This window comes from Anopheles moucheti, chromosome 2 (genome assembly GCF_943734755.1).
Source record: "Anopheles moucheti chromosome 2, idAnoMoucSN_F20_07, whole genome shotgun sequence".
In the NCBI taxonomy this organism is placed as follows: domain Eukaryota; kingdom Metazoa; phylum Arthropoda; class Insecta; order Diptera; family Culicidae; genus Anopheles; species Anopheles moucheti.
Genome location: NC_069140.1, coordinates 97,562,081 through 97,579,329, shown reverse-complemented (window position 1 = coordinate 97,579,329; position 17,249 = coordinate 97,562,081). Strand labels below are relative to the sequence as shown.

The 17,249-nt window shown below is 46.6% G+C and overlaps 2 protein-coding genes across 2 annotated transcripts; both read right to left on the bottom strand.

Annotated features, from left to right (window-relative positions):
* Positions 1-219: 219 nt before the first annotated feature.
* LOC128299495 (dihydrolipoyl dehydrogenase, mitochondrial) lies at positions 220-3,460 on the bottom strand. Its single transcript, XM_053035480.1, has 4 exons — positions 3,409-3,460; positions 2,973-3,122; positions 1,020-2,192; positions 220-946 (listed from the first exon to the last, which is right to left on the bottom strand). The coding sequence occupies exons 1-4, from the start codon at positions 3,448-3,450 to the stop codon at positions 791-793; spliced, it is 1,521 nt and encodes a 506-aa protein (XP_052891440.1). The 5' UTR covers positions 3,451-3,460; the 3' UTR covers positions 220-790.
* Positions 3,461-4,350: 890 nt separating this feature from the next.
* Positions 4,351-17,047, bottom strand: LOC128297873 (serine/threonine-protein kinase phg2-like). The gene is made up of 6 exons (XM_053033586.1): positions 17,027-17,047; positions 7,626-7,680; positions 7,484-7,542; positions 7,126-7,411; positions 5,828-7,053; positions 4,351-5,744 (listed from the first exon to the last, which is right to left on the bottom strand). Exons 1-6 carry the CDS (start codon positions 17,045-17,047, stop codon positions 4,695-4,697), a joined length of 2,697 nt encoding a protein of 898 aa, XP_052889546.1. The 3' UTR covers positions 4,351-4,694.
* Between the last annotated feature and the right edge of the window lie 202 nt (positions 17,048-17,249).

Sequence of the window (17,249 nt, the reverse complement as noted above, 5' to 3'; positions counted from 1 at the left end):
AAGTAATTGTAAATTGAATTGAATTGAAGGTTAAAAATGGTTCAACGATGTTTCAAAATTGTTTGCCGCAGCCTGGAAAATTTACGCTTTCTCACTTTTTCTATGGTAAACCTTTAGCTCAAACCAGTCCCAGTTCAAATTCATCGACACATTTCTTTGGGAATTGGTACGAATCTCAATACAAGTTCGGAAGCAATAAAAAACCTCTTCTCCGTACAGTTATGAGCTAATAAATAATGTTGCTTTTGGGTTTCATTTTATTCGCATCGTTTTATACTGCACTGTTTCCAACAGCAAAAAAAGAAACTAATCCAATGGCTCCAGATTCAAAAAACGCTATATGCCCTTGTTACACCCCCATCTGCACCTTGTGATCCCGCCGGGAAGGGTGGCACGGAACGGGCGAATGGCAATCATTATTATTTATCTCTATCTCGCGTTACACTCTTACAAAGGGATTGTAAGGATTTCCCATGGAGGTTAATAAATTGCTTCGCTATCGCTTCGTTTACGCCCTTGTGTCCATATTGCTGGCTTTCAGCCGGCATCATCACATGTGTCGTCGGTCGTTTTGCTATCAAAAATCTCTACCGTCTTGTTCTCTTTTGTCCATTCCCCAGAAAAGCAGTACATCGAAAAAACACGGGGAAACAGCAGAGTACACCCTGGGATGTGTTTAACATTTCACACGCGCACACATGTTGCTGATTTACTTCATCAAAACGGCCTCTTCCCTCGATGATGGTGGTGGTAGTGGTTGAGTTTTGTTGTTTGTTTATCTTTTTACAAATTAAAAGTTAATCGGTTTGCCGAAGCTGGCAGCCGTATGCGCTTCCCTAAGGGCTTCTGCACAGGTCGGGTGAGCGTGGCAGACGCGTGCAACATCCTCAGCCGACGCACCGTACTCCATGGCGAGGACAGATTCGTTAATCAGCTCACCAGCGGCCTAAAAATGTAAATAGTGTGAGTCAAAGGATCAATAATGCTAGCTAAAGTAACTCTTTCCCACACTATCTTACCGGTCCAATGATATGCACTCCCAGCACACGATCTGTTTGCTTATCTGCCAGCACCTTCACGAAACCGTCCGTGTCGTTGTTCGTCTTGGCACGAGAGTTCGCCGCGAACGGGAATTTGCCGACGTTGAACGCGACACCTTCCGCCTTCAGTTCCTCCTCGTTCTTGCCCACCCAAGCCACCTCCGGGTGCGTGTACACCACGCTTGGCACACAGTTGTAGTCGATGTGCACGTGTCCACCGAGCATACCCTCCACGCACACGATACCCTCATCTTCCGCCTTGTGCGCCAACATCGGACCATGGATACAATCACCGATCGCGTAAACGCTTGGAACAATCGTCTGAAACTGACTGTTCACCGGTACCCGTCCTCGGTCATCCTTCACGATGCCTACGTTTTCCAGGCCGAGTCCCTCCGTGTACGGTCTGCGACCAACGCACACCAGCAGCACATCAAACTCCAGATTCTGCTGCGAACCATCCTTCACGTTCTCAACCGTCACAGTAACACCGCTGCCTCCCTTCGACGCACTGATCACCTTCGTGCCGAGCATAAACTTCATTCCCTGCTTGGTGAGAATCTTCTGGAAGTTCTTGGACACCTCCTGGTCGATACCCACACCGCCGATCGTGCTTAGAAATTCGATCGCAGTCACATCCGCGCCGAGACGGCCCCAAACCGAACCGAGCTCGAGTCCAATAACACCGGCACCGATCAAACCGAGCCTTCGCGGTACTTCGTTCAGCTTGAGGGCACCAGTGGACGAAACGATCGTTTCCTCGTCTACTTCAATGCCGGGGAACGGTGTTACCTCCGAGCCGGTAGCAATCAGAATGTTCTTCGTGTTGACCGTCTCTTCGCTACCGTCCGCCTTCTTTGCAACCACCGTGTTAGGGCCAGTAATCGTACCGAATCCGTTGATGTGTGTTATTTTGTTCTTCTTGAAGAGCTGCGCGATACCACCGGTTAGCGATTTGACCGCTTTCGTCTTCTGGCCCATCAGTACGCTCAAGTCAAGGCGCACATTCTCCACGAGAATACCACGCGAGGCAAGATCGCCCGAATGAGCCATGTGGTAGTAGTGCGAATTGTTCAGCAGGGCTTTCGAGGGGATGCAGCCAACGTTCAAGCAGGTTCCGCCTAGTGTGTCATTCTTTTCGATGCACACGGTCTAGTGGGAGAAATTGAATATGGGAATTGTATCAGAAGAGTATTACGGGTGTCGCTTTAACTACTTAATGCGATTATTCGATGAATTGTCCAGTAAGACCGTGCATTGTGTCCTTAAAAGATCACCTTATTGTAAACTCATTACTCTCACAATCCACCATGAAGAAAAGAAGGCATGTTACCTTTCAAAACGACACCGTTTTCAATCTTTACAGTTCCTTATTCTTATCGATGTATCACTCATTATGTAAATCATAATTGATCCATTTCCAAAACCCAACCGAGCATCACAGCTGACCGAGTATACCGTATGGTATGGATGTTTAATTATAGGCGCACTATGGGACGATATACATATGCTTGCAACATGTACACATGTTTACAGGTCATAAGAGGACACATATCTACCAGCGATCTCGGCAACCGATACGCTAGGAACGACTCTTTAAGGAACTATTTATAACCAAGCCAGTTATATGGGGACACCAGCGATTGTGGCCACTACACTACACTTTCACTTGTTTGTCCACAATACGTGCGTGCGTGCGTGCGTGTCTATGACCTTGGGATCCGCGATGTATGTTACGCGCGTCATAAACACAACTGACGTTCATGCTGCGAATGTCCGCAAACAGCAGCGGTACCAGCAGCAGGTCATGCCTCCACTTTATCACAACCGAATCATCATGTGTATCAGCTCTTATCAGCTGTCCGTTGTCCATACTCGACGTTCTGCATCGTGTGCCCTTCTCTCATCCCGTCACGCATTCCTGCTACTCACCTTCATACCGAGCTGTGCAGCTTTGATGGAGGCAACATATCCTCCCGGACCGGAACCGATAACCACCAGGTCGGCATCGTGTGTCGTCGAGTAGTATCGGCCATATAGCGCTCCCAGCACTGCGCCATGATTTCGAAGGCTTGCGTTACCCTACAAAAAGAGAAAGGAACCGGGATGACGTACACGTATCGAAACCGGCGGTGTGTGATTGTGGCGTGTTTTGGACGGATTTTCATAACATTGTGCACGCTTTCTTGTCGATACGACCCCTCATCATGCCACTAGGTTAGCATTTGCGTCGTCCAGCAACATAATGCCATCGATAATGTGGCAGCGATGATTGGTGGGGATTGCATAATCGATCCCTTTTCTTCTACCATTTAGCGAGTTGGTACGTACCACACACCGTACCCCTCCTGGCGCACGCACTACTAACCTTGACGGCAACATTCACCAAATATCGAATGTTGGACTGCATGATGGTATAATGCTGAGCGGGTAGATTCTTCGGTTCCCACTATAGGGCGCACAGATTGGAGGAATGCTTTTCTCAGCTGGTCAGTGCCGTTCGAAGGTCCGGTTCGTTGTTGGGGTGGTTTCGTGTGCCGCAAAAAGTCCACTCTCGCGCAATACCAAACGGCAACCTTTTTTCCGATTCGCGAATCTGCTGGCAAACGTCAGTGTGACGTTTACTCATTTTGACGGCACGATGTTTCGTTAACTTTTCGAACGAACAGTGGGAACACCGAATGTAAAACGTCCTTGCAGCTATTCTCTTATTTTGAAGATTTCTGAAATGATTTATTGCTTATACTCATGAATAATTTATCGGATAAATGAAGAGATTATCTTTCTAGAAACAGATTCAGAACCTCAAAGTAGCATATTCATGCCCTTTGTATTGGACACAGAGCATAGAAGATAAAGCATACGCTAGAACGATTGACTTATCGTTTCGGATAGTTCGTCTGAAGTTTTGAAACAACCCGTAAGTATTTACGAACATTGTGCTTTATTCTTTATTTTTACATGTTTCTCATCGATCAATTTTAGTTTTCTAGCCACATTGCTTCCATCAGTTTGGCATCGTTGGACGGGGAAATGTTCGGGAGGAGAAATACACTAAAATATGGTGTGGGTACTTGTCCTACTCGCTACGGGGTGAGTATAGAAGGATATCTTTTCTTTTTTCCATGCGGCTGTAATTCTTGTTGTAATAATAGTAAACTGGTTCATACAACGTGTCTGCTGCCTATGAGCTAGAGGAAAACATAAAACAAACCTACAACTTATAAAAATTGCTGACAGTATATTCAGTGGAAGAAGAAATAGAATTTTACCTTTAAAGGGAGCAGAATATGGGGAAAAATCGGTCAAAAGTACTTTATCAATCTGTACAATTACATCGCTGCACACTCCACAATGTGTTACGCGATCCCACTAACGATATTGAAATTAAATTAAAATAGCTTTGACAAAAAAAAACACATTACTTTAAATTAGCTAATCGAAAGGACAGTAAAATAACCGCGGGAGAGTGCTACTTTTTCCAATAAAACGCTTACACATCCTGCTTCCGAAAATCGAGACGTATATAGCGAGAAGAGCGTGTATCACGTGGCTTAACCATGAAGGGAAGGAAGGCATGAGTATTTTGCTTTGCATCGGCATCACCTGTGACGAAATATTTACAAGCGCACATACAAGCGTGCAGTGCAGCGGCTACATGAATCGAGGAACGAGCAGTATGTAACGCTTTCGGCGCGATCGCACTCCCTCATCCAGCGATCGTTTGGTTCTGGCACGTTGGCGCGGAACGTCCAGATAAAACGGATCGCTCAGTACGTCACTCTCTTTGTACTCGTCGTACCCTCTGACTGTGGCGGTCGGTTGCGGTGCCTTGGGACGCGCCGTAGTGCTGACCGCTGGCGTGGCAGTGCTCGAAATGGAACCGCCACCGTTGCTGGTGATGGAGTAGTTGATCGTACGACCGTGATTATCCCGGATGGAGGTACTGGTTGTTACGATCACTTTTGGATGGCCGGGCGGCATCGGCGATACACCAACACGAGACGCGGAAGGCTGTACGCGCGGTGGCGAACTGCTACTGTGGCTCTTGTGATGCTCGTTGTTAATGATAAACCTACTAGTGTTGCTGGTGGTTGTGCCACCTCCTCCGTTGGAGAGTTTTTTAGAACTACGATCGTTACTACTGTTAACGCTACCACTATTACTGCTGCTGCTGCTGCTGCTGCTACCATTATTACTATTAACTCTATTACTGCTAGAACTATTTGCGCTAGGATTAGTATTAGTTCTATCGCTATCACTTCTCGTCCCACTGGCAGTTTCCTTCGGGAAGCGATCGTCACCCGTCTTGCCGGGTGATGCATTCTTGGCGATAACAAATTCACTATTGGTGTTAGACTTAACGCTATCTAGGCTAGGATTTCCCGGTTCCGAATCATCCCCCTCGGAACTGTAATCCTCATACTCATACTCCACCACCGGTTCCTGCTCCTGAACACCGGCGGCGTGCGTTTGCTGTCCACTGTCGACCTTACGGTCTCCGGCCCCTATCTGCTCCTTAGAAGCGGCCGGACTCTTACCCTGGTGGTGAAACGGTGGATCGGAACGCTTCAGCTCCTTGTGCTGCGGAATCTGCGTCAAATCTTCTACCTCCGTGTCAAACTGTAGCGAGATGTCCTTCTGGTTGCGCATCTGCTGCTGCTCGAAGGGTAGATGCAGCGGTACCTGAAAACGAACCGGATACTGTCCGGGGTCAGAAACGGGACGTAAAGGTCGGGCATGGTGCAAAGTGCGAAACGTGCGTCATATCACTGGCCAACACTCACCTGAGGCGGTGGTTGTCTTCGGTAGCCTTCGAAGCGTTCCTCCTGCTGGTGATGATGATGATGGTGCTGCTGCTGCTGTTGTTGCTGCTGTTGGCGCAATATATCCTGCCGCTGCTGGGGTGACATTTGAGGGGCGACCGATTGCGGTAGCTTGAAACCCTGAGCCCTCAAGCGGAACGGTGTCAGTGGGGAGGCAGGCGAAGGCAATGCTAGAGGCGACGACGAGGCAAGCAGCGGTATTCTCTTTGGTGCTTGTGTTTGCTGTTGCTGCTGACTGGAACCGAATCCGGTCGCTGCGGTAGCGAACGGTGATCGCTGCGTCGGCGGTGGCGCTACGGACTGTGGTGCATTTTGTTGCTTCTGCTGCTGTCGATTGATCTTCTGGGTGTGGAGCAGCAGCAGTGCCTGATGATTCTTGATTTCGGCTTCATGCTGCTGGACCTGTTTCTGCTGCTGCTGTAGCGCCTTCTGCTGCTGCTTAACGGCCGCTTCCTGCTGACGTTTCTGCAGCTCCTCGTGCTGCTTGGTGATGGCTTGCTGTTGTAGCAATTGCTCCTGCTGTTGACGACGCTGGTGCTCCAGCTGCTGCTTCTGTTTGTGCGTCAAGGGTGGTTGGGATGGTTGGGATTTGGGTTTTGTAACAGTGGCGGGTGGCGTTGCGCCATCGTTACCACTACCGGTTGGTCCACCATTCCCACCGCTTGCAAGGCCCGTCGTATGTGTGGTTACCGTGACGTGCGAGTTCGTGACGGTCAGGGTACCACCGTTCTGGAAGTGCTGCTGTTGGAAGGATACGGCAGGTTTGACTCCACCACCGGCTTTGGTCGGTGGTTCCGTCTTTGGTTGATTGCCCTGCTGTTGCTGTTGCAGTGTAAACTGCTGTGGCGAAAAGCTGCCCCCTTCTTCCAGCGCTGGAACAACAACCGAATCCTGATCGGCTGTCTTCTCGTCTGTATACTCCTCATCCTCATACTCGTAGTCTTCCTCCTCGGATGGCGGCTTGCGAGTAGTGCTCGAGTACGCGTGCATCGGTGTCGCAATCGTTGAGGATGAGATGGGCTGTGTGAAGCCCTTGTTACCGTTGCTGAATACGAACCTTCTCGACGGTGTCGTTGTTACCGGTGGTTTGGGGGTCGTAGTGGTAGTCGTGGTAGTAGTGGTTGTCGTCGTACTGGTAGTAGATGAAGAACCTCCTCCTTCACTACCATCTTCTTCGGAGCTGCCATCTGTAATACGTAAGAGATTCGCATGTTAATAAGACTAATTCTTATACCTCACACCACAGCGACAAGGCTTACCATCCGGCGAAGGAATGATCGTGTTGCCGTACAGCTCCAAGTTCAGATAGTAGAACTTCTCCGACTTGGAGCAATCGACTTCATCGACACGCTCGCATACACGCGTCTCCTGGTCGAATACCGTCCCGTTCAGGCACAGGAACTTGATGTCCATCGGTTCGTCGCCCTGCCCGATGGTGCACACGTGGAACATCTGACAGGATGCCTCCAGGTCAGCATAGTATCCACCGATCACTTTGCCCGCGCAGGTAAAATTCGTCTCCGGAAGGTTATCAAAGTCAAGGTACTAGACGGTATTGCAGTAGAAAGCGTTGATTAAGTATTAAATAAAAGCAAACGAAACCGCAGAATAGCATACCCCTGGTTCACCCATACAATCCACGCCGAAGAAAAGCAGCAAAAACGCAATGAACGTTCCTGAGGTGGAAGAAGAGGTGTGACATGTAAAGCTGCTTGTTCGAGCTGGTGTTGTTGAACACTTTCGACGCGGTACAACTTACCTTGCGAAAAGGACTGCAATATCTTTAGAACCTTCATTCTGGATCGTCGCCGCATCTGGAAGATCCCGAAGCGGACAGAGAAAGGTTAGAAGAGGTACAGGAATTTGGAGCAAGAATCAAAATTCCACCATTAATTAACATGAAGTGTGTCTTATGCGGAATTCGATCGTTGATTGTGGTTAAGAAATCAATTCAGTACATAATGTGCGTGCAGGTGCCGAGATTAGGAAGGCATTAGGGTTCGGTGTGGCGAAGGAAAGAGAGAGAGAGAAAAAAAAAACAGCAAAAACGGAAGAAATTCCATTCATTTCCATTCGTACCACACAGAACCAAATCGAATCTCGTTAGGGCTCCCCATTAAAAGTATTGCACCTGCTTTACGCCACACGGAAGGTTAAATCCCTCCACCACCGCACATGTGTGTGTGTGTGGGGAGCGGCGTGCAGAGTTTGCAAGTGACCGAGTCGTTATTTAATTGAAACCAAGCCCGCAAACGGAAAGATACGACGAGTAGTAGTACATGGATGCAATTGGCTGCGGTCGGTGTTGGTTTCGTCTGTTTTTCTTCTGTCCCTCCCAAGCGCTTCCATAACCACCCCACAGGATAAGTTGACCCTCCCCGGTGGGCTTCTGGTGGGGGCTGGTGAGTTTTTCGTACAAACGGGCACCTGGGAAACAAGGGCAAATTTGCGTTTTCTCACCCGGATTTCGGTTCGTTTGGCTTCCTGTTCTGCGGTGTTGGTTACGATTGTTCAGTGCGGAAGGGTCGGTCGGACCACTTTTTCCCACCCCTAAACAGCACCCGCCTACTGGGCGCATCAATGGTGGTGGTGGGCCGGACGGACGGACATTGAGGTCGCATAAAAGTAAGTTGTCACTCGTGTGCACGAAAGGGACGAGGTGAAAACATTGCGTGAAGGCGTTTGAGAAGCTTTAATGCGACGGAAACAACACCAGATCCGATCTGCATTCATAATCGATTGGATTCTGCGGTTTGTCAGGCGATCGTCTATGAGCGGCTTAAGATGTGCCAGCAGATGCTTCTTGTTTTTTTTTATTTAGCTTCTGTTGATTGTGTCTTACATTTCCGATTCGGAGTGTCTTTTGCCCCGTGTGTCTCTTTCATTCGGCTTTTTTTTTCGTTGCCACTTTTTTGACCAATTCCTCTTTTGAACACTCTTCGTACGGTTACAGGTGACGCTAACCTACCGTAACATCCTGCTGCTGCACCTGATGCAGACACATGCTGGGGGGGTTGGGAAAGGGCCATCGCGGCATGAAGAGGCCGCCGTACGCGAATGATGAAGCTCAACAGGGAAGATGCTCGAGCAGGTTCTATGTGACTGGGAAAGTGCGACTTTTTGCTAAAGGAAAACCGCGAAAAATTCCCCGATCCCAGTGTAATCGATACCTTGAGCACCAAGAACGAAGAAACAGACAGGAACGCCCCGTTTGGTAGTCCCTTTTTTGTGTGGTATCGTTTTTTCCCATTCCTTTTCGGGAGTTCCTTCGGTATCGTGTTGCTCCACACACCTCGCAACGGTGTTGTGTATGCAGAGATTACGGACAGAAATTATGAATGAACCTGGCCGCTACATCTTCCTCCTCTGGATCCTCCCATCCACGATCCGGATGGAGCAAGTGCACAACAGATGATTGTGATGCTGGTGCTAGGGAAACCGAGGCACACGATCGTACTTTAAATCTTGCAAATGTAGAACACAAAGCGGCTTTCTTTCACAAAAAATGTGTTCCCAACGGATGCATTGGTTCTATTGTTTTCACCTGAAGCTATCTTTATTTGTACCTTGTGTCACTGCTCGTTCTAGACGGAATTATGCAAAGCTCGTGCCCTATTGTATTCCTTGCTGGTGCTTGGTGTCGCACCATGATAAACGGTTTGCGCGAAATGTTGAACCTCCACCACCAAGCGCGGATAGAACTGCGCGTTTTTCGGGGTAGCGCACGTGCCACAACAAGAAGGCGCCTTTTGCAAACGCCTCTCGCCGATCTTTCGCTGCGCTTTTGGTACAATTTATTAACCTAGCGTTTGATAATGGGAACCCCGTTTCAATGGACGGTGGCTTGTTCGGACGCGTCGTTCGCATCCATTCCATGGCGATTAGCGACGGTGTACAGAAGATGTGGAAAAGTTTCTAGCTCGTTGTCTTCCGTTGTTTTGTAGCGTGTAAGTGTGTGCACCTGTTGACCCTTGGAGGACGCTATAATTTGTAAACAATTGCATAGAAACACGGTTGCATAGGATCTGAAGATGGTGCCCGACTACTTCAGAAGAATGGTACGATGGCACACGTGGTTTCCTGTGTTATTTTCTGAATTGTAACAGAGCTATATTATATACATAGATTTATGTACATTATAAAATTCCGTTACTATAACATTTAATAATTTACAAGTTTAATAATTGTAAAATTTTGAGAACAGCTAAGTTCCTTTTAGAATACGTCATAATAAGACATTGCCAAGCCTGTTATATAAACATTTTAGAATTAATTTCGAATCGTAACTTTTTCTTCTTCCAAACTAATCAAACTTCCACAACGATTGTTTTAATTTTTTCTATTTATTTACCCGCTTGTTACCGTCCAACGAAATGATCGACAAGGTCGATAACACGAACATGGCACCATACGGGAAAAAAGGACCCTGCAGGATATTCTTCCAACGTCTCTTTTTTTTTGTGTGTGCCGTCTGTTCCTTCCAAGTCATGCGGGAAAAGGGTAAAAAACCCCCCTCTTAAACGATCGCTCCAATTCGGAGGGAATTCCAACGACCCTTTGGCTTAAAGCTTTTGTACACTTTCTCCCGGGCCACTTGCCGGGCCATTGTAACGACAGGTTCTTATGTACTATGTAGCCTGTCCCTCCAGAATGCAGCTATGCTGAAGGGTGGGGAGGATCCCGGCCAGGTACATAACAAACCCCCAGACACAGTGTCGCACATTTGTAACCTACGATGAAAATGGGATCGCGATCACCACAAAACACAGTTTTCCAACTGTGCTGCTCTCCGTTCCGACCCTTAACGCCTGTTCTCGCTCCGTTGCGTACGACCCAACGAAGTGTGAACCGTTGTGAGCAAAACTGGCGACTGGCGGAATGGCCGAGGGGGGGGGATCAAAAAACTCGTTGGCTAACGCTAACGGAGCACGTCGCTCGGGTGTACAAGAACTCCCGGCAGCGGCCTGCAGCGGGTTGCAATAGACAAAATGTAAGATCATTCCTTTCGATTTCGATCGGCCGGCTCGTATCGGCCGATCGGATAGAATATGGAACAAAAATTACGAACCATTTTTTAGAAACCTTTCCCAACAGTGAATTAAATTTCCTCGGCGAAAGGGTACTATCGAACAAACAAAAATCTAATCCGAACAATATCAATATCCGAAAAATCATTTAAAAAATGAGTTGCTGTGGGTTGTGTGTGGTGTTTGCAGGGAAAGTGATAATGCAAAATTTTATACTTGCAGAACAGATTAATAATATCGTTCAATTAAAGAAGTGTCATGAGGTCGAGAGGTTCTTTTTAAATATTTAGTGTAATATAGATAAATGTGACCAGAAGTTTTGGTGGCACAAAACAAAGTGTCGCGAAAAAAGGAAAAGGAAGAAAGCTTCAGTAAATTCGTTACTGGTAAAGTTATGTCGCTTGAAATTTTTAAACCATTTTGCGATGTTGTTCCTATTGTTAAAAACTATTTGTCGAAAGTTGTATTTAATCAAGGCTGATTCTGAAAGCTCATTGGACACTCTGTACCTCAGCACATAATGTGAAGTCCACCATGATGATAATTTAAAACTGTGAAATTATTATAAGAATCTTAAAAAAACCAATTTATTCAATAGCAGAAATGTGAAATTTGCAGAACTTTTGAATAGTACATTGAAGAATATTTGTTCATCAATTTTAACCATTTCTACCAAAATCCCAAACCTCACAAAAGCACATAACCAGAACATTTTTCCAAAGAATAATTGCCGGAAATGTAAGCAACATTTGTTGAAAATATAATTTAAAGTTCTTACACCTTGAACAATCCCCAAACGCCCAAAAACGACATTGGCCTTCATGGTTGGCTGCGCCCGGGCGAGCTGATAGCGTTCGGGTTCGGTGGGAAAAACAATTTTCAATTGTTTGCAAACCAGTGCCACGAAGTGCCACGCAGCAGAAACAAACCGCCGCTTTTCAGTTTGTCAAGCAAATGTGGTGCGTTATTTCGTTCGGCTGGCTATGAACCGAAGCGCTTCTCGAGATTCACTGTCATGGGTAGGCCGCTGGGTTGGGTTAAACAAACGGTGTGCGGCTTCTGCTTTTGGTGGGTGGATGACTGGACCGTGGCCTCCCCAAAGAAGGGTATGTAGTAACGAAAAAAAAGAGATTCGGTTCCGGTTCTCTGCCGATCGACTTTTGGTGTTGCTGAAAGGAAGGAACTCTCGTTCAGCACTGGCGCTCTTGTCCGTTTACATAGCGTGCGGTCACGCGTGGCGGGAAAGCGAATTCAAATCCAACGCAGAACCCTATGCAACATTTGTAGGTTTCCGCAAGCGTGATGAATGGTTGGACGAAGCAAACGCAAAGAAAAGGGAGTTTTCCAACCGCATGGTGGCGGAAGATACACACGCATCATCAACACTTGTCTCGATGACGGTTTAGAACGAAGAGTGTGAAATGGAAGGAAATGAACGATCCACCTAGAGAATTATCGCTTGGAGTTGCTTTTAACATTTAAACTTATTCATACTACACTGATATGAATTAATGTTATTGACAAGAATGTTATTACCAAAGGCAACTTTTGCGGTAAAGCTCAGTTTTGTTGCGGTAAAGCTAGTTTTGCTTCAGAAAGCTAGAAATTCAAATTGCAATACTTTTCCCAGTGAACGACCATAAACAGTGAGGACGCAAAAGTCTAGCCAAGTTTACACGCTTTTTCTCCTTATCTTATTACTTTGACCCCGCAGCAGCAGGTCATCGGTGGCCCGGCGGTAGCAGCAGGTGAAAGGCCCATACAATAGTCGTCCTGAAGCAAAGCCACACCAGAAGCGAATCCTTTAATGAACGAGCGCTCGAGTCCTAGACCGCGGCTAGAGCGAAGGACTCACCAAAAAAAAGGACACTGCATTACATAAGACAGAGATACACGCACACACGCGACATGACAATCATAATTATCACCGCGCTGTCGTTGTCCTTTGCGTACGATAGCGGCATTACTACACGGCCAGTGCATGATGTCCTTACATTATGTAGCATCGTCCCTATCTTGTCCGACAGCGCATTAGGGTTGCAGGGAACCAGCTGCTGGTTGGGTTGGGTTTTTATTCAAAGTTGCCACATTCGGAAGGCGCTTTCGCCGTTTTCGATCAAACGTACCCCGGAAGGAAGTTTATTGCGCCGCGTACAGTCGGTTCCCTTTCGGAGGGTGTGTGTAGCCCACTCGGTGTGCGTGTATGCATCCAATTCCACCGGGGAACCGAGTCGGAGGGTTTCGTTTTTTTTTTCTCGTAGTGAATGAGAAAAAGAGGGTCGAAAGTGCAACGTACGCACACTCATTAAGGAGTCCTGCGGATCCAGGACATTCGCTCTTACCGCGAGTCATATGTTGTGCCTGGTCATAGTGGAAAAGCCGTCCCGTCATTATTATCCTTGCGCGCCGTTCTTTCACCACGGTTTTCGGTACCAAGGCTGCATAAATTACCAACGTTTATGATCAACGGTATTTAACGTCAGTTTCATTCGCCCCTTCGTAGACATTCCATTTCGGCGGTGTATCAAGTCGGTGTATTTTTTTTCACCTTCTCCTTACCGCTCTGTTTGGCGTTACTCACGACGTTAAGGGTTGTTTCATCCCCCTCTAGTCGCTTCTCCATTCCATTTCATCGCGTGCCGGTGCATTTCACCTGTTGCACACTTGCTCGACAGCCGTTCCGGTACCAAAGGGTCGCTTTAATACCCCTCCCGGATGGTATTATTTATTTGTTTATTATGGATACAGTAAAACCCTGGATTAAGTAGCAACCCACGGAAGAAAGCTCTCGGGCAGCTAATAAAACTTGTTTACATATGGGAACTCCGCTGTGTGTGTGTTTTTATGTGCCAATTGTTCAGTTTTAGTTGTTTTGTATAAAATGAGGAACAAAGAGCATAAAACGGAAAAAAACATAAATTTACAACATGAGCTTTTAACATAACGGACGACGACATTTGTAAGGTTCGGAGCGAGAGCTTTTAGAGTTGCGAATGGAAGCTTTATAGAGTTGAGAAACGGAGCTTTTAAGACGAAAGTTGCACATGAGCAAAAGTGTCAGGTCAGCTTGCTCTTGTTTTCCAAATATTATTTTCATTTTCCTTTAGTTTATCTAATCTTTTTTTAAAATAATTCTCTGAAAAGTAAGCAATAAGTTCAACTTAATTATAATACTTTTGATCGGTTTGTTGTCACAAGATTAGTGCAAATAACATTTCAGTTTGTTTTCATTGGATATAATTGTTCAGAGCATTTACATTCAACGTATATGTTGAATCATTATCAGAATTAAATTAAATTTAATTAAATAATAGATTAATTATCAACGTCGTCCACACGCTATCGTCACCATCGTCAGCCGACAAAACAGATAACAGAAGCTGTACACAGCAACGGGGGGGCAAAAATAGCGCCCAAAAGCTCATCAACTTAATGAGTTAATTCATTGCCGCTTGATCGTTACCCTGCAATCAACGGTTTAGCGATCAGCTGCTGCTGCTTAAATGCTCTGGCAGAAGATTAGCCCACTGCTTGTACTTGGTACAGACACGAACACACTTGCCGTGCTTTATTCGTACCATTACAACATCCGAGATCGGTTTAACGTGGTGCTAATGGATGTACGACGCAGGTTGGAAGTGGAAAAATAAGTGGATGTCTTAAATGAGGCATTTGATGCGTGATGATAAACGAAAGGGAAAGTATGACACACGTAAATATGATGAACATTTTTCACAAATCGGAACTTTTATCGGATATTAACTGGACAAATATTGGAGCACCTGAAGATCTTGATATAGAAATATAGATACCTCTTTGATAAAATATACTTTTTCATTATACCATGAAGATCAGTTACATAAGCACCCATAAGGCCAGTTCTGGGGTCACTTAGAGTAATGGGTGGAATTTATGAGTTTCTCTATAAGTTGATCCAGTTTGCAAGTTTCGGTCCGCATGAGCACGTACGCACGGCTCCCCCCCTTCGTACCATTCCATATTGGCTTATCGTTCTCCCTGGACAACTTTCAACCGAGTTGAATCCTTTTTAGGTAACGAGATCAACTATCCGGTCCAAGAAACAATTAATCCACCGATCCTGTGACAGTATTTACAGCAGCAAGGACAAGGCGGCAACAAGTATCCGTTGACGACTTTAGTGTTTCTTGCTTGTCCACGGTATTGTTACAGAATTGTTTATTATGCGCGAAGTGACATTTTCCTTTGTGCGCCCTGCAATAACCTCCTCTCCGTTAAGATTTAATACACATCCAAAGACCTCCACTAATCTGGTTTGCGACGGTCCAGAATAAGTGGCGCGCACATGCCGGCGCACATTCAACGGATGCCTGCGGACATACATAGGCTGTGCAAAATCTTAAAATAGTTCCCCGACGGTACAAGTCCCCCACTCCCCCGCTTGGGATTGCTATCAAAATAATTGCCATTGGTACGCCAGGAACGTCCATTCGAAGAAGCTGAGGCTGAAACAAGAATTTCCCAATTGCCGCGGACCGCCTTTTGCCCCGGCTCCGGTTGGAGGCGGTAATCTGACCCGCGCTCTATGTCGGACATCTTCGTATTGGGGCACGGCGTATTAGGGAGAGAATTCTTCGCAACCGGTGTAAACGATGGTGTGTGCCTCGCGGCGGCACCTTAACCCAGTGCGGAGAGGTTCCCTTTGGTGTACGCCAGCTTCTAACGGTACGTGTACGTACACTCCCGCTCGTTTAACGCCGAAAACGAGCATCGGTATTTCTGTAATGAATGCTAATGATACTTCTCTTTTTCGCTCGGTGTGTATTTCTGCGACTTCACCACCATCAACCCCACTGCGGCGAGGTGTGCATTTTTATGCTTAATTTCACGTTTTCTTCGTGTTTGCCCTCCAATAGGGGATGTGCTTTCCTGCCGTCCACAAATCCAATCGAACGATTCACTTCGATCGTTGGCCGGTGGCCCACCAGCGACGACAGCACTGAAATGGCGACCAGAGGTTGCTGCTCTCTTCTGCTTTGCCTGTGGCGTTTGGGCACTGCTTGGGTGGAAAGATTTATGTGGGAAGCCTGCCTGCGCGAGGCTTCGGTGCCTGCCCGTGTCGCGAGTTATCTAAACCGCGTTGGTGACCATTGCGAAAGTAACGCGAACGCTCACCACCTACGACACATCATGCGCTCTTTGCACGAGCAGGATATGGTCATAATGAGATATTCATTGGACGCTTCGTTTACGGTTGGTATTTAGCGTTCTTAGTCGCTGCCGGCGCGTATCGGGGTAAGGGGAGATATTAGTCTCACGGTAACCTTTAACCTTCCACGCGAGATTTTCGTTAGCTTCATCAGTCATAATCAAGCCACACGGGCCCGCTGTTTTGGTGCTAAATGTCAGATGACCCTGGTGCGCTATAAGTGAGGTCCCCCCCCCCCCGAACACCTAACCAATCAGGATCCCCAATCAGGATGCGAGGTCTCAGGAATTTGGATTTTGGAAATGTTCCTATGCGTTCCGTGCTCATTAGACCCGGGTTTCGGGTGAGTTTATATGAGGGTGCATCATTAGCATTTCCTTGCGGATCAGTTTCATCGCCGAACCAAGATGCCCTCCTCTGGTCTTATCATGGAAGAAAAAGGTCAGAAGGTATTTGCGTTCTTTCCAAAAGCGATTACGTAAGCGTTGATCCATCTAATGCTCATCAGCACAACGAACCTCAAATCTTGACATCCATATCCAATCTGCTCGTGTCGTACTTTCGCCCCCTCTCCGCTTGGCGCTTCGTTTAAGGGCAGCAAAGATTTATGTTACCCATCTCGGCTGGGAAGCATTCAATTAAATTTATTATTATGTCTGTGTTGGTTTCACAATCACAAACATGCCGGAGTGCAACAATGATGTGCCGGTGTTGACCTTTCTCTTCATTTCCTGCACAGCATAACTCGTTTGAGACATTTGCCTCAACAGTGGATAACGCAATTGACAAAGGCTCTCCAAGCAGCGTGGTATCTTGTGTGAAAGTAAAAACATTATTAAACTTAATTAATTACACACATCACACAGATTAACTGAGCATTACCATGTTCATAACTTTAAGATAACTCACGAAGCTGGATCTCGATCAAATGGTATTCTCAGCTACTTTTCGGAACATAGTAGCCATGGATTAAGCTTTCGGGACAACAAACCTCAATGAAGGACTCCTTACAGACATCAAAGCGTAGGGCAAGGAGTTCAAGACCTCACTTTGGTCTACATGAACATGGACTAAACATAGTTTGAGAGGAAATTGTTTCTACGTCAAAAGATCCTGAGAATAGACAATGAATACAACGGTTTGTAGGCCATCCTCAACGTATCTCAAC